This window comes from Eschrichtius robustus, chromosome 2 (assembly GCF_028021215.1).
Source record: "Eschrichtius robustus isolate mEscRob2 chromosome 2, mEscRob2.pri, whole genome shotgun sequence".
NCBI classification, from domain to species: Eukaryota; Metazoa; Chordata; class Mammalia; order Artiodactyla; family Eschrichtiidae; genus Eschrichtius; species Eschrichtius robustus.
In genome coordinates this window covers 88,677,615-88,704,189 of record NC_090825.1, presented here as the reverse complement: position 1 = coordinate 88,704,189, position 26,575 = coordinate 88,677,615, and the positions used below count along the sequence as shown (strand labels likewise).

At 36.0% G+C, this 26,575-nt stretch overlaps 1 protein-coding gene across 7 annotated transcripts in view; it reads right to left on the bottom strand.

Annotated features, from left to right (window-relative positions):
* FER (FER tyrosine kinase) overlaps positions 1-26,575 on the bottom strand; it is a 462,076-nt gene that overhangs the window by 349,487 nt on the left and 86,014 nt on the right. For 5 of the 7 annotated variants that reach the window (XM_068535703.1, XM_068535705.1, XM_068535701.1 and 2 more), the window contains 2 exons: positions 21,056-21,229; positions 3,571-3,670 (listed from right to left, as the gene is read on the bottom strand). The exons of 1 other annotated variant lie outside the window; for it this stretch is intronic. In XM_068535703.1, the coding sequence (XP_068391804.1) occupies positions 3,571-3,670; positions 21,056-21,229 (274 nt within the window). The remainder of the gene's footprint in view (positions 1-3,570; positions 3,671-21,055; positions 21,230-26,575) is intronic. One more of the 7 variants, XM_068535706.1, reaches the window with a different exon arrangement.

Sequence of the window (26,575 nt, the reverse complement as noted above, 5' to 3'; positions counted from 1 at the left end):
TTTTAAAGAAAAAGAAAAACTACAGTTAACTTCATATTTATGATGAAAGTCTTTCCCCTAAGATCAGGGACAAGGCAAATATGTTTGCTCTTTCTATGTCTGTTCAACACTATACTGGAGGGTCTAGCTAGGGCAATTAGGCAAGAAAAAGAAAAAAAAAAAAGACATCCAGATTGAAAAGGAAGAGGAAAACTGTCTTTGTTCATAGACAATATGGTCTTATAGGAGTTCTTTTGAGAAGTCATCTACTCTTTATAAAGATGATGTGACGGCAAATGTTTTCATTTACAGCCATTATGTCAGAACCTTAGTTTGGACACAAGCTTTATGGATTCACAAAATTGTTTTATGGCAAACCTAACGATGTGTTTAACTAACTAAAAGTATTCAGAACTTAATATGCTATAGGAAAGTAAAACCTGTGTATTTTGCATTCAAGAACTTATTATTCCATGCTATCATGAAACACTCTATTAACTTCAGCTCAATAGGCTAAAATTATTTTGGTTGTTCTCAGCATACATGTTATAAATAATAATGCATAGACTAATGTCCAAATTAGTCCAAGTCAATTTAAGACAAACATTTGTTCCCTTGACACAGCATAGAGCAAAATGACTTTGATATTTAGGGTATATTATTCAATACCAAAAAATTTAACTAAAATGGTGCTATATTCATATTACAAATGAATGTTATATTTTACATTAGACAACATAAATCAGTGTCCCTTTGGATATAAATTCTAAAATTGAAAATTTAAAGTATTTTGTTTAATCCATACAGCAGGGGTCAGGAGTTTGGAATTTCAGTATTAACCCAGGCTTCCAGCTCATCTGCTACTGCTGCTGAACCTCCAGTTGCAGTAACTGAACCCTTGATTCCAAACCAATTCTTGATCAAATCCAGAATTTAACCCTTACTTACTATAGGAGCTATTTCTGGGTCCTATCTCCCCCAAAGCCTTGTCTCCTCAAGCTGGACACTATATATCAGATTGGGTTTTTAAATAGCTTTTCCAAGACCTCCTAATGTCTAAAGCAACGACTCTGAATGCCAGAGCCACAGCTTGGGTATCCACCACCAGTGCCCCAGCAATTCCTAGAGCCTATTCCAGAAATGGCCTGGTGTGGCCTCTCCAGATAAACTAAGGTTCTGACATAAAGCCTGTAAATGTTGGAAGAATTTGCCAACACATCATTCTTATAAAGAGTAAATAACTTCACAAAAAAAAACCTATTTCCATGTTAAAGGTAGAAGAAGGAGTTTGAAAACAGATACAAAATTTTCAAAAATATGATTTTATACTTTTTCATGTAATCATGAGTATAAAGATAGTTGTGATTATAAAAGGGGAATTCACATATGTCTCATGCGTTTACATAGTTATATAAGAACTTACTTTAAAAGTATATACTCTATACATTATAAATTGATTTAATGGGAGTAATCAAATTCTTGAAAATAAAAAAGTACTATCACTAATACCTTTAGAAAGAAAATGTAAATAAGCTCACATATTTTAACTTCAGGAGACTCAGTCAAATAATACATTTCTTAAGATCAATTAAAACTACGGTCTTCAGATTTTCTAGTTGCCTTCTTACTACTGATACAACACTGAATGGTATTTTATCTCTATAATAAGTAATAAAGATAAGTAATAAAGAACAATTATTACCTGTGAATAATCTTTGATAATATAAACTTTAGGTACAAGAACTATTTAAAACTTTATTATGATATCAGAATTAGATTTCATTTTTTAAACAAAAACTATGTCTTTAAAAGTAGGTATCAAACACTTGGGAGTAATTATGTACTTCTTTCCTTAACTAATCATTCTCCAACAGATATAGACCTAGTGTGATATACTTCGCATAGATGGATTACAATATAGTTGGATTAAGTCACCACTTGCTCTGGGTGAATTTAATGTGTGGATATTTATAATATAGGAAACTAATTTGAGAATGCTAGCCAAGCATTATGTAATGAACTTTATAAAAATAACCCTTTGACAGATTGAGTAGTAATGCTCAATGTACAAAACTATTTCTGAATCACTCTTGATGGTTTAGCAAGGGATCCCTTGTATAAAGACTAAATTTTGAAAAACAGTAAAGACTTGCAGTTCCCAAGTTAGAATATCAACTAGAAGTGGGTAAGCTCCTCGAATGTTTGAATCTCAGTAACTTAAAGATAGCAAATGCTCAGTAAATACTTCTTGATTATACAAAGCACTCTTTAAAATGAAAAAGGAATAATAATTAGGCATACAAAGTTTGAAAATTATGAAATAATCATACAACATTGGAACTTACATCTAAGACTATCTGACTCCAAAGACTGACTCATCTTTCCACTATTGCATTTTTTCTTTTCTTCACTTAAATAACTTACATAACTGAATTACAAAAGCATTTTAAAAGATATGTTTGCATTAAAAAGAGATCGTAATCTCAAAATGCTGGTTGAGGTACAAGAAAAATAAGTAAAAATAAGTAAACTGTGAATACTAATTCATCTAGAAACACTGCAAGAAGCAGAAACGTGAAATAAATGTGGGAGGGATGGAGACAGGGAGAAAGGGAGACACAAAGTAAATGCTGAAGGGAACACTGGGAGAAGGGAGGGCAAGGGAGAGAAGGGGAGGGACAGAGAAGGAAGTAGAGGAAGGAAGTAGGGAGGAGCAAGAGGAGGAGGGAAAGGGAGACAGAAAGGGAGGAGGGGGGGAAACTGCATCGAAATCAGTCTCCCTTCTAGTCTACTGGGAATAACAACAAAAACACAGTATTTTCATTGTGTAAGGTATATCCAAATATAGGAGCTGTTTATTTCATTTACCTCAACCAAATGACAAAATAATATACAAGTAAAAGAAAGAGAAAATACATTAATAAATGAGAAAGGTAAATTTAATAATTAAAAAACTGTTTTAAAAAGAGTTGCTAATAATGCTTCTATTTAACCAGAAAACAACAAAAATTTTACAATTAAAAAAAATCTAAATATGAAGACTATTTAGTCACATTTAAAAACTATAACCACAAATCTTTGATTAAAACATAATGTTTCTCTTTCCATTTACTTCCAAAGCTTATTATGAAAATTTTAGTACAATATAGATATAAAATTAAGCTATGAAAGCAAAACTAAGCTATAAAATGACTTGTGATTTTAATGGCATTTAAATACAGGTAAAAAGAGGATCAATAAAAGCTTCTAAACAAATACAACTTTATTTTTCTTATTTAGTACTCAGTAATTAAGTAAATAAATCTAAAGCCTATGAGAAAAATTTAAACATTCCTTGCATTCTATTACAAGTACTGCATAATTCTATTAATAGTATGAACTACTCAAAAATAGTTTCCATTATTTTAGAAAAACAAAACAAAAAAAGAAATACTTATTACATAGTTTGGTAATTAGTCTATTTTGGCTTATTTTAATATTTTTAAAATGTGAATTGGTCTAAGTGGAATCATTCCACCACTTATAAAGATAACTTTCAAATGATAAGAATAAAAATCACTAAAATAAACATTTTTTATAATTGCATCATACCTTTAGCTACAGCTTCTTTATATTTCTCTTTGGCAGAATTCATTTCTTTTATTAATTGTCTATAGCTTGTTTTTAATTTCTCTAATTCTGTCTTGGTGACCTGTCAAAAAGGGAAATGAAAAAACATTTTTTAATGCTTAAATTTATATCAGTCAAGAACTTAAATTCCAAAGCATTAACAGATGCATATTTTACTGCTTATGGGTCAGAGGTGCTCTTTAATATACAATTATAACCAATAAACTAAAATTAGCTTAGAAATCGGTGATAAATTCAACAGCATATGAAAAAAAAAAACATTTCCTAAAAAGAAGAGCAGATCATGAAATAGTGCTGTCATCGTCTAAAATGTAAAGGCCAATAATTAATTGCTGTGTACAAAAATATTTTCTCTAATAAAAAAAATAATTTAAAATACTTATTTTAATTGTACAGAATAACTCTGAGTTGTCATAATTCACCAGTTCTAACATGATTTGTTTTTTCACATTGTAACATCTCTGAAAAGATGTACCTAACAATCATTGCTGGCCAGGCAGCAATCATGACAGTGGTCACTGCATGCACACATGAACTTGGTTATTATTTCTACAGAAAGGCTAGACAAATCCAAGTCCTTGACTCTGTAGTCAAAAAGCTATAACAAGCATTTGAGAAAAAATTGAGAGTCTTAGATTGTATCTGAAAAACTTCTAATAAGCCTTCTGAGAAGAGTAAGAAATTAGCAGCATTAGAAACTTGCTAAAGGGGCATAAGCAACTTGGAAGAAAATCCCAGAGCCCACTTTAAACAAATTCTGCATCACAAATGTTCTTGACAGCATGGAGGATTGCACTGTGTAAATAAACAACAATATCTACAACTATGATATAGATATAAATGAGTTCAAATCATTCCCTTTTAAAAAGAACCTCACTGGTTAACATTTTGTTTTTAATGGACTTTACCTTTTAGAGCAGTTTTAGTATCACAGCCAAATTTAGCACAAAGTACGGAGATTCCCCAGTTGTCTTTTACCCTGACTCATGCACAGCCTCCCTGATTATCAACATACTCCACTAGAGTATGTTTGTACATTTTTACAACTGATAAACCTACAATGACACATCATTATCACACAAGTCCATAGTTTACATTAAGTTCCACTCTTGGTGTACATTTTATGGTTTTGAACAAACATATAATGACATGTATCCACCATTATAGTACCACACACAGTTGTTTCACAGTCATAAAACCCTCTGTGCTCCACCTATTCACTAACCCCTGGGAACCAATGATCTTTTTACTGTCTTCATAGTTTTGACTTTTCCAGAATATCATATAGTTAGAATCATACATATTTTTCAGATTGGCTTCTTTCACTTAGTAATATGCATTTAAGGTTCCTCCATGTCTTTCTGTGGCTTGGTAGCTCATTTCCTTTGAGCTCTGAATATTATTCCATTGTCTGGATGCACTACAGTTTATCCACTCACTTACTAAAGGACTTCTTGGTAGCTTCCAAGCTTTGACAATTATGAATAAAGCTGTTATAAACAGCTATGTGTGGGCTTTAGTGTAGATGTATGTTTTCAACTCCTCTGGGTAAATACTAAGGAGCTCAATTGCTGGGTCCTATGGTAAGAGTATTTTTAATTTTGTAAGAAACAGCCAAACTGCCTTCCAAAGTGGCTGGATTATTTTGCATTCCCACCAGCAATGAATGAGAGTTCCTGTTGCTCCACAACCTCACCAGTATTGGGTGTTGTCAACGTTCTGGATTTGGGGCATTCTAATAGATGCGTAGTGGTATCTCACTGTTCCTTCAATTTGCATTTCCCTGATGACATATGATGTTGAGCAACTTTTTATGTGCTTATTTGCCATCTGTATATCTTCTTTGGTGAGGTGTTTGTTTTTTAATCAGGTTGCTGGTTTTCTTAGTAGACTTTTAAGAGTTCTTTGTGTATTTTTTTTATTAATTTTATTTATTTTTGGCTGTGTTGGGTCCCCGTTGCTGGGCGCAGGCTTTCTCTAATTGCAGCGAGCGGGGGCTACTCTTTGTTGTGGTTCACAGGCTTCTCATTGTGGTAGCTTCTCTTGTGTGGAGCACGGGCTCTAGACACGCAGGTTTCAGTAGTTGCAGCACGTGGGCTAAGCAGTTGCGGCATGCGGGCTTGAGTAGTTGCGGCGCATGGGCTCAGTAGTTGTGGCTCGCAGGCTCTAGAGTGCAGGCTCGGTAGTTGCGGCTCACGGGATTAGTTGCTCCGCAGCATGTGGGATCTTCTTGGACCAGGGATCGAACCTATGTCCCCTGCATTGGCAGGCAGATTCTTAACCACTGTGCCACCAGGGCAGAGTTATTTGTGTATTTTAGATAACAGTCTTTTATCAAATGTGCCTTTGCAAATATTTTCTCCCAGTCTATGGCTTATCTTCTCATTCCTTTGATATTGTATTTTGCAGAGCAGAAGTTTTATTTTTTATTTTTTTGAGGAGAACCTGAATACAATATATATGATATATATACATTATATATATATATATATAATGTATATATATATATTGCTTGAAGCAGGCAAGAAATATGGACACTTCCATCTGCGTGATTGCCCATCACAGTTACTGCTCTGGTCTCAGGGGCTCGAACTATTTTCCATTTTGCATACTTTTAAACTGTTGTATCACATTGATGTCTATTGTTGAAACCTGTCTGAGAATTTTGCCAATCTGGTTCATTTTATCTTGCCTGTCAGGCTGCTTTGAGTTCATTATATCTTTTAAACTTATGAAGTCATTATAGTTCCATACTTGCTTATAGACCACCCAGAGTGTGCCTGAGACCCTTTTGGGTTTCACTTCCAATGCTCTTACTTTCCCTTAAATTCTGTACTAAAGATGACATACCCTTTGAGATTGGAGGCACAGTTTCATACCATGACTCACGTCCAATGTTAAGTAGAATTTCTCTGAATGAAAACTCATGTGTTCCTTTGCCATTTGCAACACGTGTCACACACATTTCTGTGGAGTTATAATGTTTTAAAAAAGAAAGAAAGGAGGGAATTCCCTGGTGGTCAACTGGTTAGAAATCTGTGCTCTCAAGGCTGAGGGCCCAGGTTCAATCCCTGGTCAGGGAACTAAGATCACACAAGCCATGCGGTACAGGGAGGGAGGAGGAAAGAAAGAAAGGAAGGAAAACAGAGAAGCTTTAAAATTTTGAGGAATTCCACCTTATCAATTATTTCTTCATGGATCATGCCTTTGGTGTTGTATCTAAAAAGTCATCTTCATAACCGAGGTCATCTAGGTTTTCTCCTATTTATCTTCTAGGTGTTTTGTAGTATTACATTTTACATTTAGATCTGTGATCCATTTTGAGTTAATTTTTCTGACTGGTGTAAAGTATGTGTCTAGATTCATTTTTTTACACATGGAGGTCCCTTGTTCCAGAACCATTTGTTGAAAATATTAACTTCTCTCCCGTGTTGACTTTGCCCCTTTGTCACAGATCAGTTAACTACAATTATGTGGATCTACTTCTGACTCTCCCTCTCTATTCTGTTCCACTGATCTATTTGTTTGTCTATTGTCTTTCACAAATACCAAACTATCTTGATTACTGTATTTTTTTTAATTTAAAATACTCCTTTAATTATCTTTCATGTATTAAGATATTTACATATATATATATACACAACTATATAGATATGCATCAAGTCATAAGCCAAATACTCATTATCCAGAGAAAAGTATCAGAATAATTTTTTTTAACATCTATTTGAAGTATAATTGCTTTACAATGGTGTGTTAGTTTCTGCTTTACAACAAAGTGAATCAGTTATACATATACTTATATCCCCATATCTCTTCCCTTTTGCATCTCCCTCCCTCCCACCCTCCCTACCCCACCTCTCAAGGTGGTCGCAAAGCACCAAACTGATCTCCTTGTGCTATGGGGCTGCTTCCCACTAGCTATCTATTTTACATTTGGTAGTGTACATATGTACATGCCACACTTTCACTTTGTCCCAGCTTACCCTTCCCCCTCCCCATATCCTCAACTCCATTCTCTAGTAGGTCTGCATCTTTATTCCCATCTTGCCCCTAGGTTCTTCACGATTTTTTTTTTTTTTAGATTCCATATATATGTGTTAGCATATGGTATTTGTTTTTCTCCTTCTGACTTACTTCACTCTGTATGACAGACTCTAGGTCCATCTACCTCACTACAAATAACTCACTTTCTTTTCTTTTTATGGCTGAGAAATATTCCATGTATATATGTGCCACATCTTCTTTATCCATTCATCTGTTGATGGACACTTAGGTTGCTTCTATGTCCTGGCTACTGTAAACAGAGCTGCAGTGAACACTGTGGTACATGACTCCTTGAATTACGGTTTTCTCAGGGTATATGCCCAGTAGTGGGATTGCTCGGTTGTACGGTAGTTCTATTTTTAGTTCTTTAAGGAACCTCCATACTGTTCTCCATAGTGGCTGTATCAATTTACATTCCCACCAACAGTGCAAGAACGTTCCTTTTTCTCCACACCCTCTCCAGCATTTATTGTTTCTAGATTTTTTGATTATGGCCATTCTGACCGGTGTGGGATGATATCTCATTGTAATTCCGATTTGCATTTCTCTGATGATTAGTGATGTTGAGCATCTTTTCATGTGCTTGTTGGCAGTCTGTATCTCTTCTTTGGAGAAATGTCTATTTAGATATTCTGCCCATTTTTGGATTGGGTTGTTTGTTTTTTTGATATTGAGCTGCATGAGCTGCTTGTAAATTTTGGAGATTAATCCTTTGTCCGTTGATTCATTTGCAAATATTTTCTCCCATTCTGAGGGTTGTCTTTTGGTCTTGTTTATGGTTTCCTTTGCTGTGCAAAAGCTTTTAAGCTTCATTGGGTCCCATTTGTTTATTTTTGTTTTTATTTCCATTTCTCTAGGAGGTGGGTCAAAAAGGATCTTGCTGTGATTTATGTCATAGAGTGTTCTGCCTATGTTTTCCTCTAAGAGTTTGATAGTGTCCGGCCTTACATTTAGATCTTTAATCCATTTTGAGTTTATTTTTGTGTATGGTGTTAGGGAGTGCTCTAATATAATTCTTTTACATGTAGCTGTCCAGTTTTCCCAGCACCACTTATTGAAGAGGCTGTCTTTTCTCCACTGTATATTCTTGCCTCCTTTATCAAAGATAAGGTGACCATATGTGCGAAGGTTTATCTCTGGGCTTTCTATCGTGTTCCATTGATCTATATTTCTCTTTTTGTGCCAGTACCATACTGTCTTGATTACTGTAGCTTTGTAGTAGAGTCTGAAGTCAGGGAGCATGATTCCTCCAGCTCCATTTTTCTTTCTCAAGATTGCTTTGGCTATACGGGGTCTTTTGTGTATCCTTACAAATTGTGAAATTTTTTTTCTAGTTCTGTGAAAAATGCCAGTGGTAGTTTGATAGGGATTGAATTGAATCTGTAGATTGCTTTGGGTAGTAGAGTCATTTTCAAACTGTTGATTCTTCCAGTCCAAGAGCATGGTATATCTCTCCATCTGTTGGTATCATCTTTAATTTCTTTCATCAGTGTCTTATAATTTTCTGCATACAGGTCTTTTGTCTCCTTAGGCAGGTTTATTCCTAGATATTTTATTCTTTTTGTTGCAATGGTAAACGGGAGTGTTTTCTTAATTTCACTTTCAGATTTTTCATCATTAGTATAGAGGAATGCAAGAGATTTTGTGCATTAATTTTGTATCCTGCTACTTTACCAAATTCATTGATTAGCTCTAGTAGTTTTCTGGTAGCATCTCTAGGATTCTCTATGTATAGTATCATGTCATCTGCAAACAGTGACAGTTTTACTTCTTCTTTTCCAATTTGTATTCCTTTTATTTCTTTTTCTTCTCTGATTGCTGTGGCTAAAACTTCCAAAACTATGTTGAATAATAGTGGTGAGAGTGGGCAACCTTGTCTTGTTCCTGATCTTAGTGGAAATGGTTTCAGTTTTTAAACATTGAGGACAATGTTGGCTGTGGGTTTGTCATATATGGCCTTTATTATGTTGAGGAAAGTTCCCTCTATGCCTACTTTCTGGAGGGTTTTTATCATAAATGGGTGTTGAATTTTGTCTAAAGCTTTCTCTGCATCTATTGATATAATCATATGGTTTTACTCCTTCAATTTGTTAATATGGTGTATCACATTGATTGATTTGCATATATTGAAGAATCCTTGCATTCCTGGGATAAATCCCACTTGATCATGGTGTATGATCCTTTTAATGTGTTGTTGGATTCCGTTTGCTAGTATTTTGTTGAGGATTTTTGCATCTATGTTCATCAGTGATATTGGCCTGTAGTTTTCTTTCTTTGTAACATCTTTGTCTGGTTTTGGTATCAGGGTGATGGTGGCCTCATAGAATGAGTTTGGGAGTGTCCCTCCCTCTGCTATATTTTGGAAGTTTGAGAAGGATAGGTGTTAGCTTTTCTCTAAATGTTTGATAGAATTCGCCTGTGAAGCCATCTGCTCCTGGGCTTTTGTTTGTTGGAAGATTTTTAATCACAGTTTCAGCTTCAGTGCTTGTGATTGGTCTGTTCATATTTTCTATTTCTTCCTGGTTCAGTCTCGGCAGGTTGTGCATTTCTAAGAATTTGTCCATTTCTTCCAGGTTGTCCATTTTATTGGCATAGAGTTGTTTGTAGTAATCTCTCATGATCCTTTGTATATCTGCAGTGTCAGTTGTTACTTCTTTTTCATTTCTAATTCTATTGATTTGAGTCTTCTCCTTTTTTTTCTTGATGAGTCTGGCTAATGGTTTATCAATTTTGTTTATCTTCTCAAAGAACCAGCTTTTAGTTTCATTGATTTTTGCTATTGTTTCCTTCATTTCTTTTTCATTTTTTTCTGATCTAATCTTTATGACTTCTTTCCTTCTGCTAACTTTGGGGTTTTTTTGTTCTTCTTTCTCTAATTGCTTTAGGTGTAAGGTTAGGTTGTTTATTTGAGATGTTTCTTGTTTCTTGAGGTAGGATTGTATGGCTATAAACTTAGCTCTTAGAACTGCTTTTGCTGCATCCCATAGGTTTTGGGTCATTGTGTTTTCATTGTCATTTGTTTCTAGGTATTTTTTGATTTCCTCTTTTATTTCTTCGGTGATCACTTGGTTATTAAGTAGTGTATTTTAGCCTCCTTGTGTTTGTATTTTTTACAGATCTTTTCCTGTAATTGATATCTAGTCTCATAGCACTGTGGTCAGAAAAGATACTTGATACGATTTCAATGTTCTTAAATTTACCAAGGCTTGATTTGTGACCCAAGATATGATCTATCCTGGAGAATGTTCCATGAGCACTTGAGAAGAAGTGTGTATTCTGTTGTTTCTGGATGGAATGTCCTATAAATATCAATTAAGTCCATCTTGTTTAACGTATCATTTAGCTTGTGTTTCCTTATTTATTTTCATTTTGGATGATCTGTCCATTGGTGAAAGTGGGGTGTTAACATCCCCTACTATGATTGTGTTACTGTCGATTTCCTCTTTTATGGCTGTTAGTATTTGCCTTATGTATTGGGGTGCTCCTATGTTGGGTGCATAAATATTTACAATTGTTATATCTTCTTCTTGGATTGATCCCTTGATCATTATGTAGTGTCATTCTTTGTCTCCTGTAATAGTCTTTGTTGTAAAGTCTATTTTGTCTGATATGAGAATTGCTACTCCAGCTTTCTTTTGATTTCCATTTGCATGGAATATCTTTTTCCATCCCCTCACTTTCAGTCTGTATGTGTCCCTAGGTCTGAAGTGGGTCTCTTGTACACAGAATATATACGGGTCTTGTTTTCGTATCCATTCATCCAGTCTATGTCTTTTGGTTGGAGCATTTAATCCATTTACATTTAAGGTAATTATTGATATGTATGTCCCTATTACCATTTTCTTAATTGTTTTGGGTTTGATACTGTAGGGGTTTGCCTTGTCTTGTGTTTCCTGCCTAGAGAAGTTCCTTTAGCATTTGTTGTGAAGCTGGTTTGGTGGTGCTGAATTCTCTTAGCTTTTGCTTGTCTGTAAAGGTTTTAATTTCTCCATCGAATCTGAATGAGATCCTTGCGGGCTAGAGTAATCTTGGTTGTAGGTTTTTTCCCCTTCATCACTTTAAATATATCCTGCCACTCCCTTCTGGCTTGCAGAGTTTCTGCTGAAAGATCAGCTGTTAAGCTTCTGGGGATTCCCTTGTGTGTTGTTTGTTGTTTTTCCCTTGCTGCTTTTAATGTTTTTTCTTTGTACTTAATTTTTGATAGTTTGATTAATATGTGTCTTGGAATGTTTCTCCTTGGATTTATCCTGTATGGGACTCTCTGTGCTTCCTGGACTTGATTGACTGTTTTGCTTTCCCATATTAGGGAAGTTTTCGACTATAATCTCTTCAAATATTTTCTCAGTCCCTTTCTTTTTCTCCTTCTTCTGGGACCCCTATAATTCGAATGTTGGTGCGTTTAATGTTGTCCCAGAGGTCTCTGAGACTGTCCTCAATTCTTTTCATTCTTTTTTCTTTATGCTGCTCTGCAGTAGTTATTTCCACTATTTTATCTTCCAGGTCACTTATCCGATCTTCTGCCTCAGTTATTCCGCTATTGATCCCTTCTAGAGAATTTTTTATTTCATTTATTGTATTGTTCATCACTGTTTGTTTGCTCTTTAGTTTTTCTAGGTCCTTGTTAAACGTTTCTTGTATTTTCTCCATTCTATTTCCAAGATTTTGGATCATCCTTACTATCATTATTCTGAATTCTTTCTCAGGTACACTGCCTATTTCCTCTTCATTTGTTAGGTCTGGTGGGTTTTGTCCTTGCTCCTTCATCTGCTGTGTGTTTCTCTGTCTTGTCACTTTGCTTAACTTACTGGGTTTGGGGTCTCCTTTTTGCAGGCTGCAGGTTCGTAGTTCCTGTTGTTTTTGGTGTCTGCCCCCAGTGGCTAAGGTTGGTTCCGTGGGTTGTGTACGCTTCCTGGTGGAGGGGACTAGTGCCTGTGTTCTGGTGGATGAGGCTGGATCTTCTCTTTCTGGTGGGCAGGTCCACGTCTGGTGGTGTGTTTTGGGGTGTCTGTGGCCTTATTATGATTTTAGGCAGCCTCTGTGCTAATGGGTGGGGTTGTGCTCCTGTCTTGCTAGTTGTTTGGCATGGGGCATCCAGCACTGGAGTCTGCTGGTCATTGGGTGGAGCTGGGTCTTAGCGTTGAGATGGAGATCTCTGGGAGAGATGATTTGTTGTCTATTCAGGTATTCCACAGATGCAGGGTACATCAAGTTGATTGTGGAGATTTAATCCGCTGCTCCTGAGCCTGCTCGAGAGATTTCCCTTTCTCTTCTTTTTTCGCACAGCTCCTGGTGTTCAGCTTTGGATTTGACCCTGCCTCTGCGTGTAGGTCGCCTGAGGGCGTCTGTTCTTAGCTCAGACAGGACGGGGTTAAAGGAGCAGCTGATTAGGGGATTCTGGCTCACTCTGGCCGGGGGAGGGAGGGGTAGGAATGTGGGGCGAGCCTGAGGCGGCAGAGGCAGCCTGACATTGCACCAGCCTGAGGCGTGCTGTGTGTTCTCCCAGGGAAGTTGTCCCTGGATCACGGGACCCTGGCAGTGGTGGGCTGCACAGGTTCCCGGGAGGGGAGGTGTGGATAGTGACCTGTGCTTGCACACAGGCTTCTTGGTGGCTGCAGCAGCAGCCTTAGTGTCTCATGCCCGTCTCTGGGGTCCATGCTGATAGCTGCAGCTCGCGCCCGTCTCTGGAGCTCCTTTAAGCGGCGCTCTTAATCCCGCCTCCTTGCGCACCAGGAAACAAACAGGCAAGGAAAAGTCTCTTGCCTCTTCGGCAGCTCCAGACTTTTTCACGGACTCCCTCCTGGCTAGCTGTGGCTCACTAGCCCCCTTCAGGCTGTGTTCACGCAGCCAACCCCAGTCCCTCCCTGGGAGCTGACCTCTGAAGCCAGAGCCTCAGCTCCCAGTCCCCACCCATCCCGGCGGGTGAGCAGACAAGCCTCTCGGGCTGGTGAGTGCTGGTCGGCACCGATCCTCTGTGCGGGAATCTCTCCGCTTTGCCCTCTGCACCCCTGTTGCTGCGCTCTCCTCCGTGGCTCCGAAGCTTCCCCCCTCTGCCACCGCAGTCTCCGCCCGTGAGACTAGGGGCTTCCTAGTGTGTGAAAACCTTTCCTCCTTCACAGCTCCCTCCCACTGGTGCAGGTCCCGTCCCTATTCTTTCGTCTCTGTTTTTTCTTTTTTTTTTTACCCTACCCAGGTATGTGGGGAGTTTCTTGCCTTTTGGGAGGTCTGAGGTCTTCTGCCAGCGTTCAGTAGGTGTTTGTAGGAGTTGTTCCACATGTAGATGTATTTCTGATGTATTTGTGGGGAGGAAGGTGATCTCCACATCGTACCCTTCTGCCATCTTGAAGCTCTCCCCGATTACTGTGTCTTTATGATAAATCTTGAAGTCAGGTAGTGTCGGTTCTCCAATTTTGTTCTTCTCCTTCAATATTCTGTTGGCTATTCTGGGTCTTTTGTTTCTCCATATAAATTTTAGAATCAATTTGGCATTTCCAGAGATTTTGATTGGGACTGTTGAATCTATAGTTCAAATTGGGAATAATTTGTATCTTGACAACACTGAGGTTTCTCATCCACAAACATGGGATATCTCTACAATTATTTCTTCTTTGATTTCTCTCATCAGAGTTCTGTCATTGTCCTCCTATAGATCTTGTACATATTTTGATAGTTGTATACCTAAGTATTTCATTTTTTGAGGTGCTAATGTAAATGGTATTGTGTTTTTAATTTCATATTCCACCTGTTCATTGTTAATATATAGGGAAGTGACTGACTTCTGTATGCTAACACTGTATCCTGCAAACTTGCTATAAGTGTTTATTAGCTCCAAGAGTTTTTTGTTGATTCTCTTGGATGAACAACCATGTCATCTGTAAACAAAGACAGCTTTATTTCTTCATTCCCAATCTGTACACATTTTCTTTTTCTTGCCTTGTTTCATTAGCTAAGATTTCCAGTATTATGTTGACAAGCATTGGTAAGGGCGGACATCCTTCCCTTGCTCCTGATCTTAGTGGGAAAGTTATGAGTTTCTCACAATTAAGGATGATGTTAGCTATAAGTTTTTTGTAGATATCTTTTATCAAGTTGAGGAAGTTCCCCTTTATTCCTCATTTACTGAGAACCAACCCAACTGGTGTTGGATTTTGTCAAATGCTTTTTCTGCATCTATTCATATGCTCATGTAATTTTTCTTTTTTAATTTCCTGATATAGTGGATTCCATTAACTGATTTTCAAATATCGAACCAGCCTTTCACACCTGAAAAAAATTCCACTTGTTCAAAGTGTATAAATTCTTTTTCTACACTGTTGGATTTTATTTCTTCATAGTGTATTAAGGATTTTTGCATCTATGTTCATGATAGATATTGGTCTGTTGTTTCCTTTTCTTCTAATGTCTTTGTGTGCTTTTGGTGTTAGGTAATGCTGGCCTCATAGAATGGAGTTAGGAAGCTCCTCTCTGTTTCTTTTTCTGAAATAGTTTGTAGAGAATTGGCATAATTTCTTCCTTAAATGTTTAATAGAATTCACCAATGAAGCCATCTGAGTCTGAAGCCATCTGAGCCTGGTGCTTTCTGTTTTGGAAGGTTATTAATTATTGATTCAATTACTTTAACAGATATGTGCCTATTGATTGTCTATTCTTCTTATGTGAGTTTTAGCAGACTGTGTCCTTCAAGGCTTTGGCCAATTTCTCCCAGGTTATCAAACTTATGGACATAGAGGTTTGTTTTTGTTTTTTTTTTAACGTTTTTACTGGAATATAATTGCTTTACAATGGTGTGTTAGTTTCTGCTTTTTAACGAAGTGAATCAATTATACATATACATATACCCCCATATCTCTTCCCTCTTGCGTCTCCCTCCCTCCCACCCTCCCTATCCCACCCTTCTAGCTGGTCACAAAGCACCGAGCTGATCTCCTTGTGCTATGCGACTGCTTCCCACTAGCTATCTATTTTACATTTGGTAGTGTATATGTATCCATATATACACTACCACTCTCTCACTTTGTAACAGCTTACCCTTCCCCCTCCCCACGTCCTCAAGTCTATTTTCTAGTAGGTCTGTGTCTTTATTCCCGTCTTGCCCCTAGGTTCTTCATGACCTTTTTTTTTTTTTAAGATTCCATATATATGTTAGCTTATGGTATTTGTTTTTCTCTTTCTGACTTACTTCACTCTGTATGACACACTCTAGGTCCATCCACCTCACTACAAATAACTCAATTTTGTTCCTTTTTATGGCTGAGTAATATTTCATTGTATATATGTGCCACATCTTCTTTATCCATTCATCTGTCGATGGACACTTAGGTTGCTTCCATGTCCTGGCTATTGTAAATAGAGCTGCAATGAACATTGTTGTACATGACTCTTTTTGAATTAGGACATAAGAGTTTTTAAAAAGTAGTCCTTCATTATCCTTTTAATATCCATGGGATATGTATCTTTCACTTCTGATATTAGTAATTTGTACCCACACTGGGTTTTTGTTATCCTGGCTAGAGGCTTACTGATTTTATTCTTCTCAAAGTACCAGATTTTGGTTTTGTTGACTTTATTAGTTTCATGTTTTCATTTTCATTATTTCTTTTCTTCTGTGTACTTTGGATTCAATTTGCTCTTCTCTTTCTATTGTCCTAAGGTGGAAGCTTAGATGATTGATTTTAGATCTTTCTTCTTTTCTAACAAATGCATTCAATGCTATAAATTTCCTTCTAAGCACTGCTTTTGTTGTATCCCACAAATTTTGATAAGTTTTGTTTCCAGGTTCATTTCATTCAAAATATCTTTAAATTTTTCTTGAGATTTCTTCCTTGATCCACGTGTTATTTAGAAGTGTACTGTTTAACCTCCAAGTATTTGGGGATTTTCCAGCTTTCTTTCTGTTACTGATTTCTAGTTTAATTCCACTGTGGTCTCAGAGAAGACATTGTATCAACTCCATCTTTCAAATATATTGAGGTGTGATTTATGACCTAGAATGTGGTCTGTCTTGTTGAATCATCCAATGTGAGCTTGAGAAGAATGTGTATTCTCCTGCTCTTGGATGAAGTAGTCTATACATGTTCCTTATATCTAGTTGATTGATGATATTATTAAGTTCAACTCTGTCCTTACTGATTTTCTGCCTGCTGCATCTGTCCATTTCTGATGGGGGGTGGGGAGGGTGCTGATATCTCCAACTATAATAGAGGTTCATCCACTTCTCCTTACAATTCTAACACTTTTTGCAGTTCTATCAGTATTTTGATGCTATGTTGTTAGGCACATACATGTTAAGGATTACAGTGTCTTCCTGGAGAACTGACCCCTTCAACATTATGTAATTCCCCTCTTTATCTCTGATAAATTTCTTTACTTTGAAGTCTGGCCTGTCCGCAATTAATATAGCTACTCCCACTTTCTTTTGACTAGGGTTAGTATGGTATATCTTTCTCCATCCATTTACTATTAATCTATACGTGTCTTTATATATAAAGTAGGTTTCTTGTAGACAACATACAGTTATGTCTTGTTTTTTGATCCATTCTGACAATATCTGTCTTTTAATTGGTTCATTAAGACCACTGACCTTCAAAGTAATTATTGATATATTTGGATTAGTATCTACCATATTTGTTACTGTTTCCTATTTGTTACCCTTATTATTTGTTCCAATTTTTGTCTCCCACTCTTTTTCTGTCTTTGTGGTTTTAATTGAGTATTTTATGTGATTCTATTCTCTATCATTTCTTAGCATACTAGGTATACTTCTTTTTTTTTGCTTTTTTTAGTGGCTGCCCTAGAGTTTACAACATACATTTGTAACTAATCCACTCCTACTTTCAAATAACACTATACCACTTCATGCATAGTGTAAATACCTTACAATAACAAAAGAATCAAAATTCCTCCTTCCCATCCCAAGTATTATCGCTCTCATTCATTTCACTTATATATAAGCATACATAAAAATATGTACACACACACAGGATATATACATGAGTGCACATAATCAAATACATTGTTGCTATTATCATTTTCAATAAAGCAATATCCATTAAATCAATTAAGAATGAGAAAAATAAAAGTTTTCATTTTATCTTCACTCATTCCTTCCCCAATGCTCTTTCTTTCTCTATGTAGATCCAAGTTTCTGACCTATATCATACTTTCTTTCTCAGTCTCTTGGCAACAAATTCCATCAATTTTTTGTTTGTCTGACAAAGACTTTATTTCTCCTTCACTTTTGAGGGATACTTTCACAGGGTTCAGAATTCTAGGTTTATGAGGGGGTTTTTTGTCATTCATTCTGCTTGGTGTTCTCTGAGCTTCCTGGATCTGTCATTTGGTGTCTGACATTAATTTGGAGAAATTCTCAGTCATTATTATTTCAAAAATTTATTCTATTCCTCAGTCCCTTTCTTCTCCTTCTGGTATTCCCATTATATGTATGTTACACCTTTTGTAGTGGTCCCAAAATTCTTGAATATGCTGTTTACTTTTTTTTTTTCAGTCTTTGTTCTCTTTGCTTTTCACTTTTAGAGATTTCTATTGGTATAAACTCAAGTTCAGAGATTCTTTCTTCAGTTGTGTCCAGTCTCCTAATAAGCCCATCAAAGTCATTCTTCATTTCTGTTATAATGTTACTGAACTCTAGAATCTCTTCTTGGTCCTTGCTTAGGATTTCTATCTTTCTGCTTACATTGCCCATCTGTTCTTGTATGCTGTCTACTTTACTCATTAGAGCTCTTAGCACATTATTAATAGTTGCTTTAAATTCCCAGTCTGATAATTCCAAGATCCCTGCCATGTCTGGTGCTGATGCTTGCTCTGTCTCTTCCAATTGTGTTTCCTGCCTCTTGGTATGCCTTGTCTCTTTCTTCTTGATTGTCAGGTATAATGTACTGGGTAAAAGGAACTGAGGTAAACAGGCCTGTACTAATGTGGTGATAAGTTGTCAAGGAAGGAGAAGCATTTTATAGCCCTCTGATTAGGTCTTGGTCTTTCACTGAGCCTGTGCCCCTGGACCGTGAACTTCACATGTACTTCTCAGTCTCCATCCCGCCTTACATGGGACAGGATGGCTAGAGTGAGCTGGAGTTGGGTACTTCCCTTCCCCCAGGTCAGTTAGGTTCTGGCTAAACAGTTTGTCCTGACGACAGACCTTGTTAAAAACAGAATGCTCTAGCATATGTCAAAATTATTCCTTTTCCTCTGCCACTACCAGGATCATGAGATTTTTTTTTTCCTATATTCTCTGTGAGAACCTCATAGGGATTTGGGAGGTAAAATTCACAAGTGTGAAGGCCCCTCAATGAGTGGGTCCTCCTGGAGTTTTTAACCCTCAGAAATGTCCACACTGAACTTCCAGAATTTGTCAGTTACAGTTCAGGTTTTTCTACAACCAACAGTGGTTCCCGAGACCACTGCTGCTCTGATAAGTTGTGATTCTCTGTATTTGCTTGTCAGTCTCTCCAACTGGGGGGGGGGGGCAGTCATCTGCTCTGTGACCTACTTTCTCTAATGGATCTAAGAAGAGTTGTTGATTTTTCAGTTTGTTCAGCTTTTTACTTGTTGTTAGGATGGAGGGACAACTTCCAAACTTCTTACATGCTGGTCTGGAAACTAGAAGTCTTAACTTTTGAAGTTGCTAAACAACCAATTCACTATTAGGCAAACTGGCAATATTTTGGGGGGTGGTGGGACTACGTTGGGTCTTCATTGCTGTGCGCAGGCTTTCTCTAGTTGTGTCCAGCGGAGACTACTCTTCGTTGCAGTGCACTGGCTTCCCATTGTGGTGGCTTCTCTTGTTGTGGAGCACAGGCTCTAGGCGCACAGGCTTCAGTAGCAGCATGCGGGCTCGGTAGTTGTGGCTCGCGGGCTCTACAGCGCAGGCTCAGTAGTTGTGGCACACGGGCTTAGCTGCTCTGTGGCATGTGGGATCTTCCCGGACCAGGGATCGAACCTGTGTCCCCTGCATTGGCAGGCGGCTTCTTAACCACTGCGCCACCAGGGAAGTCCCAAACTGGCAAATTAATATCAAAAAGCAAGAATTTATCCTACCTTACACCTCACGGCAACCAAATAGTTGATAAAGGAAAATTTTTTATTGAAAAACTCCAGCTAACAATTGCATCAGGAATGACAGAAGTAAAATATTGCCATTTTACAACCTCCACTGAGCTAATGGATCTAAGTGGTGAATATGAAGTGTTTCTAAAACTATTAGGTGAAAGGCTGAAGAGAAACTTTTTTAATAGATTGACCAGGCTGGCAACACTGGAACCTATTAGCCAAGTTTAACATCAGAAAAAGATAAACAAGCAGACATTATATACCTCTTGATATGAAACAACAGGAAGTCTATACCAGCACCTATGATGTATTCTTGCCCAAAATAAACAGCCAAAATCTTATCAAGCCTCTAGATCTAACTTCCAGTTTGCAAGAAAATTGGAGGATGAAGGAATATGTGAAACTGCATCACAAGATGCTAACAGCAAAATCCAAAATGAAGGAATTAAATGCTATAGAATAAACTACCCAGTTTCTTCCACAAATAAATGGCATTTTAAAAGTGGGGTGGTGAGGGGAACCTAGAGATTAAAAGAGATTATTCAAATGCAACATATGAGCCCGGTTTGGATCATGATTCAAATGAAACAACTGTAAAAAACATTTAACAATCATTTGAACATAGTCAGGATAATTAATAATATTAAGAAATTATTGTTATTTTAGGTGGGTTAATGATAACATAGTTTTTTTTTAAAAGAGTACTTATTTTAGCAATATATACTAAAATACTTATGGATAAAATAATAACTGGAATTTTCTTTAAAGTTATCCAGTGTAGAAGAAAAGTAGGTGAGAGTATAGATGAAAAAAAAAAAAAAAAAGAAAATATTGACTATATGGATGGATAGGTCAATGGGAGTTCATTTAACAATTCTCTCTTCCGTATATTTGCAAATTTTCATAACAAAAACCACTGTAAAAAGTTATCCAGAAGAGACAGACTCTGTGAAAAAAATATAGAAATATTCCAACTAATTTATTTTGCCTATTTTTTATTATATGCATAGAATTACATGATGCAAATTAATTTTTTAAAAGCCTAAAAGAGCTATTTCAGTGAGTAAAAAATAAAAATTCTAAGTGATAAGAAAGCACTGTATCATCGTTTAATTGGCAGCATTTTTTTCTTTCATGAGAGTATATAAAGTAACAATATATCTTATAATCAATAAAGTTGTATATTCAGTAAAAATAAGATACTACTTATTAGAGACACTGAAATCTATTTCTTGTCAGGAAACGGTGACTAAACAGTTTTTAAAGTCAAACAAGATAAAGTATTTCAGTGAATTTAAAAATCAAATTAAAGAAAGAATTCCAGAACGGAAGGACAAACCTTGATCATCTCTGCCTCTATCTGCTGATGAACACCTATATAACTCTTCTTCACCTGCTGCTTGTCTTTGATCATCATGGTGAGCCTGTGTAAGGGCCCAGAATTTAGGTCCTCTGCATGTGTCTTCATTATCCTACTAAGTTGTTCCGTCTGCTGAATCATAAGTAGCCAAGACTTTTTAAAAAATAAGAAATAAAATTAGCACTTGTATTAGAGGTTTCCACTTAGCTGTCTTCAGGAACTTTAAATATTTAGTTTTACACAAATTATTACATTAATATAAAAATGGCAGGTTTCTGGCAATTATGCAAGGAGCTATATGAGTGGTTCATATTTAATATCTTTAAATTCAAGAACAAATGCTTCAAAATTCAGTAATCAGAGACTGCAGAATTCTAGGACAGGATTACGGGACTCTTTGAGAAGCCACACTTGCAGTCTTCATTTTACCACTTCTTGTTTGTTTTTCAACACACTGATATATTGCTTCTGCCCAAACCATTCTATTGCCTCAGTAAGGTTAACACTTCCTAATGATCAAATGCAACAGAAATTTACCCATCTTCATTCTTAACCTGTTTCTCTGAGGCATCTGATCCTACTGACTCACTTCTTCCTGAAACTCTCTTTTTTGGTTTCTATGGCTTCTTATCTTCCAACACGCTGGCTTGCCTTCCTCCCTTCCTAAAAATTCCTTCTCAAACTTTATACCTGCTCTTCTTTTGCTGTCTATGTCTTAAATGCTTGTATTCTCTACATTTCTATCTTATCTCTTTTCTTAATAAATACCATTAGTTCTCAATGGTTTTTCTAGCCCAACACATTGCCTCAATAGCAGACACACATAATGGTGGGTTTGGGACAAGTGGGCATATGGATACTGCTCGAAGAACAAGTCATTTGTTTTTAGACTTTCTAGCTTATAAATACTGAAAAAAAAGTAAAAGGAATGCTCTTCACTACAGGTCTTCAAAATTCTATTCAGAAACAGGTGTTGGAGACTTTCCATGGTCAGAGAGGATCCATGGTAAAGATACAAAAACTAGACAAGGTATAGTTTCAGATATTTCACAAGGGTAATTTTCTACACTATTACCTTTGATCTGTGAATGAACAGAATTAATTCTGTTTCTGTTAGTAGCCCAAAATAATCCTAAATCAAAATTTAATAGGTATCTAAATCAAAAGTATAGCCTAAAGGAAGCAAATTCTTAGTCAGTCAGAACTCACCAGGGTCTAACTTAGTAATCTTGTTCTTGATACACCGCAATATATGTTTTTTTAAAAAAGTAATCTTTGAGGACATTTCTTTAGGGAAAAAGGTCATTTTTAGTTCTGAGATGCTATTATGAACATGAAGTAAGACAGGTGGCCTATGAACTCATCATATTTACTTTCAAATTCAAAAACCTCAGTACTAAGATGCTCTTGATACCACAAAGCCATTTAAAACTGATGTAGCTCCTCCATTAAAATATAAAATTTAACAAAGATGAAAACAAGAAAAACTATACAAACGTGGATTAAAAACATAATTTAAATTGCCCTAGTAATTCTTGTAGCTTTGCCTTTTTCATCTGATATTTTCACTCTAAAAAATACCATGTTAGAAAAACATTCTATAGCATGTGCAGAATATTAAGGCTACCAAAAATAAAGTGAGAGGAATCAGTTTCTTTCTCAAAAAACAAATATTCTCTATCTTCAAAAAACAAATACTCTCTAAGTGTTTTGTAGCAATAAATTTTTGTGATTCTATGTAGGAGTCCTTGCAGCCTAGGGAGAAGCCTTCTTAGAAGCTAACATTAAAGATCACACAACTGGGTCAGATTGCCCTTCACCTCCCAGGAGGGCACATCTCATCCTGTCTAATAGCCCTGTTCACTGCAGTCACTGTGAAAAGTCAAAACCTCCCAAGGTATATATTATTACCCCAACTGTCAATCCCATATTGCCCTCAATATCTCCTATTCTGACCCAAGACACTATCTATAGAATCCTGTACTCTCAAGAACTCTTGCTCTATGATTAGAAAACTCCTTATACTTCTTATCAGAACTTTGCATTTGTCTTCTATCTGTAACAAAAACCTGGCTTGATCCTACTAACAACAACCTAATACTGCTAATAAATATGCCCTCTCTTCCTAAAAGTCTCTGTTCTTCTGAAGCTCAAGTCACCCTTGCACATGAACAATCCATCAGAAACTCCTTCTGATTCTCCCTCCAAAGTCTACCACAAATCTACCCACTTCTCTTCATATTCACTGCCACCCCTTTTGGAAGATATGATTATCTCTGGCTTAGACTGTTGCAGCACCTCCTAACTGGTGTCCTCTCTTCTACTCTGCTCCTTTCCAAACCATTCTCCTTAAAGTAGCAAAAGAAATTGTCATCTCCTGCATAAAATCCTACACTGGCTTTCCTTTTCATTTAAAGAAAAATCCAAACTTCCTTCTAAGACCTATAGTGTCTCAGATTATGTGTCCTCTGTCTATCCTTTCAACTTCTGTTTTGCCATTATCTACCCAGCTAAATAAGTTCTAGGAGCACTGGTCTTCCTTTAGTTTCTGAAACATTCTCTCTTCCTGGGAGCTCATCCTCTCTTTCACATGGCAAGATCCACCTCTTCCTTTAGGAAATCAGCTAAATCTCATGTAGGTCTAATGCTTGCTATTCTTTATCTTAGCACTTAAAACAATTATTTATTTGTATGTATACTTTTTTTTTTTAATGTCTCCCCAACTACAATGGAAGCTCCATGAGGGTAGTACTGTGTCTCTTTGTTCACTATTTTAGGTATTCACTGTGAAGCCTGAAATAATAGTTACTAAATATTCTTTGAAAGAAGGAAGGGAGAGAGGGAGGGAAGGAGGAACAAATGTAGAATAAAACCATGAAGTGAAAATATGCCATTAAAAGATTTTTTTAATTGTTTCAAACTGGAATTAGATAGCATAGAAACAATGCCAATTATGATGGGGAAGGAAAATTAACAAGTCTATCTTCAACTGATAAAACAACAGAGGGATTAGAGCAGCACATAATGCAATAAGAAGCACTGGCCTAAAAGGAATGAGTGAGTGTGCAAGAAAATGTTTGGGTGGTGTATAACTCGAATTAGATGCATGGCTGGAATATTTCTTAAAAAGAGAGATGAGCAAAATGTTAACAGATGCTTAATAAAGAAACAAACAAACAAAAAAGATGCATTTCAACATTTATAATAAAACTGATATAGCACTTTGCAGATATGCTCTTTAGTTTGGGCATAGCAGTGGCCAAAGCATAGATAAATTATTTGTTGATGAGGATAATTTGTGGAAGATAATTCCTTCTAACCTGATGAACAAAATACTCATCTCATCTGCAGACCATCTGCAGACATTCAAATTGCTTTATTATACAGAATCCTGCTTAAGGGATTAATAATGTTCCTCATAATGGAATTTTACCAGTAGTCAGAGTCACTGATGCTGAAAGCTACAGATAGGTTAAGAAATAATAAAAAGTGAAAATATCTGAAGTTTAATTTTAGAAAAATTTAATCACAGGCAAAGAAGATTAATACAATTTGAAAATAAAACCATTGTGGTTAAATTTACAAAATAGAAAAAAAGTATCAACTTTTGAGAGAAGAGCTATAAAATGTGAAAGTAGGAATAATTTAACTATAATAAACTAGACAAAAATCCCAAAGGATACTAACAAAATCAGGAGTGAGAGATGGATAAGACGTATAAGTATGTTCATTTCCTCACCTTTCATACAGAAGAGTCAATAGACAGCTTTAGTTGTAAAGTTTGTAAATAAACAGATACAGATATAAGCTTATAATTTTTAAGTTTCAAAACTTAAACAAGTGAATGTTTAGAAAAAAGCAGACTATATAGACCTTCTGAATTACAAAAATAATTTTTAAAGAAAGTTAACATTGTCCACTAGAAAAAGAAAGAAAACAAAAGAAACTTAAAATGATTAAAATTAAAAATAAGCTGCAAAATAAAAATTATACTAAACACATCTGTTAAATATTATATGTAAACTTTATGTGTTAAACATCTATGAAAAGGAAAACATTATCAAATCAGAGGGGAAAAAACTTCACTATACACAAAATGAGAAACATCAGTAAAATAAAATAACATGTAACAACAACAGAAAAGATAGGGAAAACCCTCTCCCAGAAAAATATGAACAGTAAGATCCAGCAGTCATTATATTCAAATGATATAAAACTGAATTCTAGACACAAAATATAAAACAAAGAAGGGCACAGTATGTTGCCAAAGAATATCACTCAGCATGAATATATAACTGTTGTGATTCTTTTCATTCCAGAAAACAGTACATCCAAACAGAAAGCAAAAATGGTGGAAAATGCAATGAGAAATCAAAAGTAGTAGGAGAATTAAATATGCTCATCTCTACCTGTGACAGACTAGACTAAAAAAAAAAAAATACAGAGTATCTGAATAAGTAATTTAATAATGAATATGTTTGATCTATCATCATATATAAAACTCTATACACTACAGGTCTAAAAATACCTATTTTAAAAGAATATTTTTAAAAATTAGATAATATTGGGCTATAAGAAATTTCATAAACTTCCTCAAAATTAGAAATAGTGCATACTAACCACACTATCTAGCCTCTTTCAATTAAAGGAAAAAATCCTTATCAGAATTTTTTAAGGGAAAAAAATCAAATCATTCCTAAAAAAATGCATAGGCCAAAAAAGTTAAGTTTTTAAACTAAAAGAAGACCTAGAAATAACAGTAAATAAAACACTGACCATCAAGCTCCATGATATACAGCTCAATATGCTCAAAGATTCACAAACTTTACACTTCTATTTCTAAGTAAGAAAATTTTAAAATAAATTTATTAAAATACAGTTTTAGAAGTTGGAAAAGGGAGAACAATATAAAACTAAGGAAAGTACAAAGAAGGAACTGAAAAGAAAAAATGAAAAATATTTATTAATTAGACAAAAATAAAAATAGAAAAAATGTTAACAGCATTAAAAAGGAGAGCTTAATAATAACGAAGGAAATAACAATAACAAAGGAAATAAAGTATATAAAATCGACACTTAGAAGTGAGAAATAACCATAAATTAAGACAAAATTGCAAAAACTGAGAGAAGAATCTGAAAATAAGTGAAGTAGCTTTTTTTTTCTTTTAAAGAGAAATGCAAATTAGCAAAATTGACATTCCAAGAGACTGCATACAGATCATTCCATTTTTTGCTCACAGGTACATTCCCAGCCCTTTACCTGCTGGGACCTGATCTCTGCAAACTGTATTTCCCAGGCTCTCCCTTGCTAACTGGCTTTTGGCTTTATTGGGCAATGGGAGGTACTGGCACAAGGCTGAAGGGCAGGAAGAAGGGAGAAGCCAGGATATATTTCTCTCTCCCTCTCAGATTCTTTCTTTCCTCTGTCTCTCTGCTTGTAATAAGCCCTCCTCCTCCCTTTGTGGCTTCCAGATGGTAGAGGCTCCACATAGTTACTAA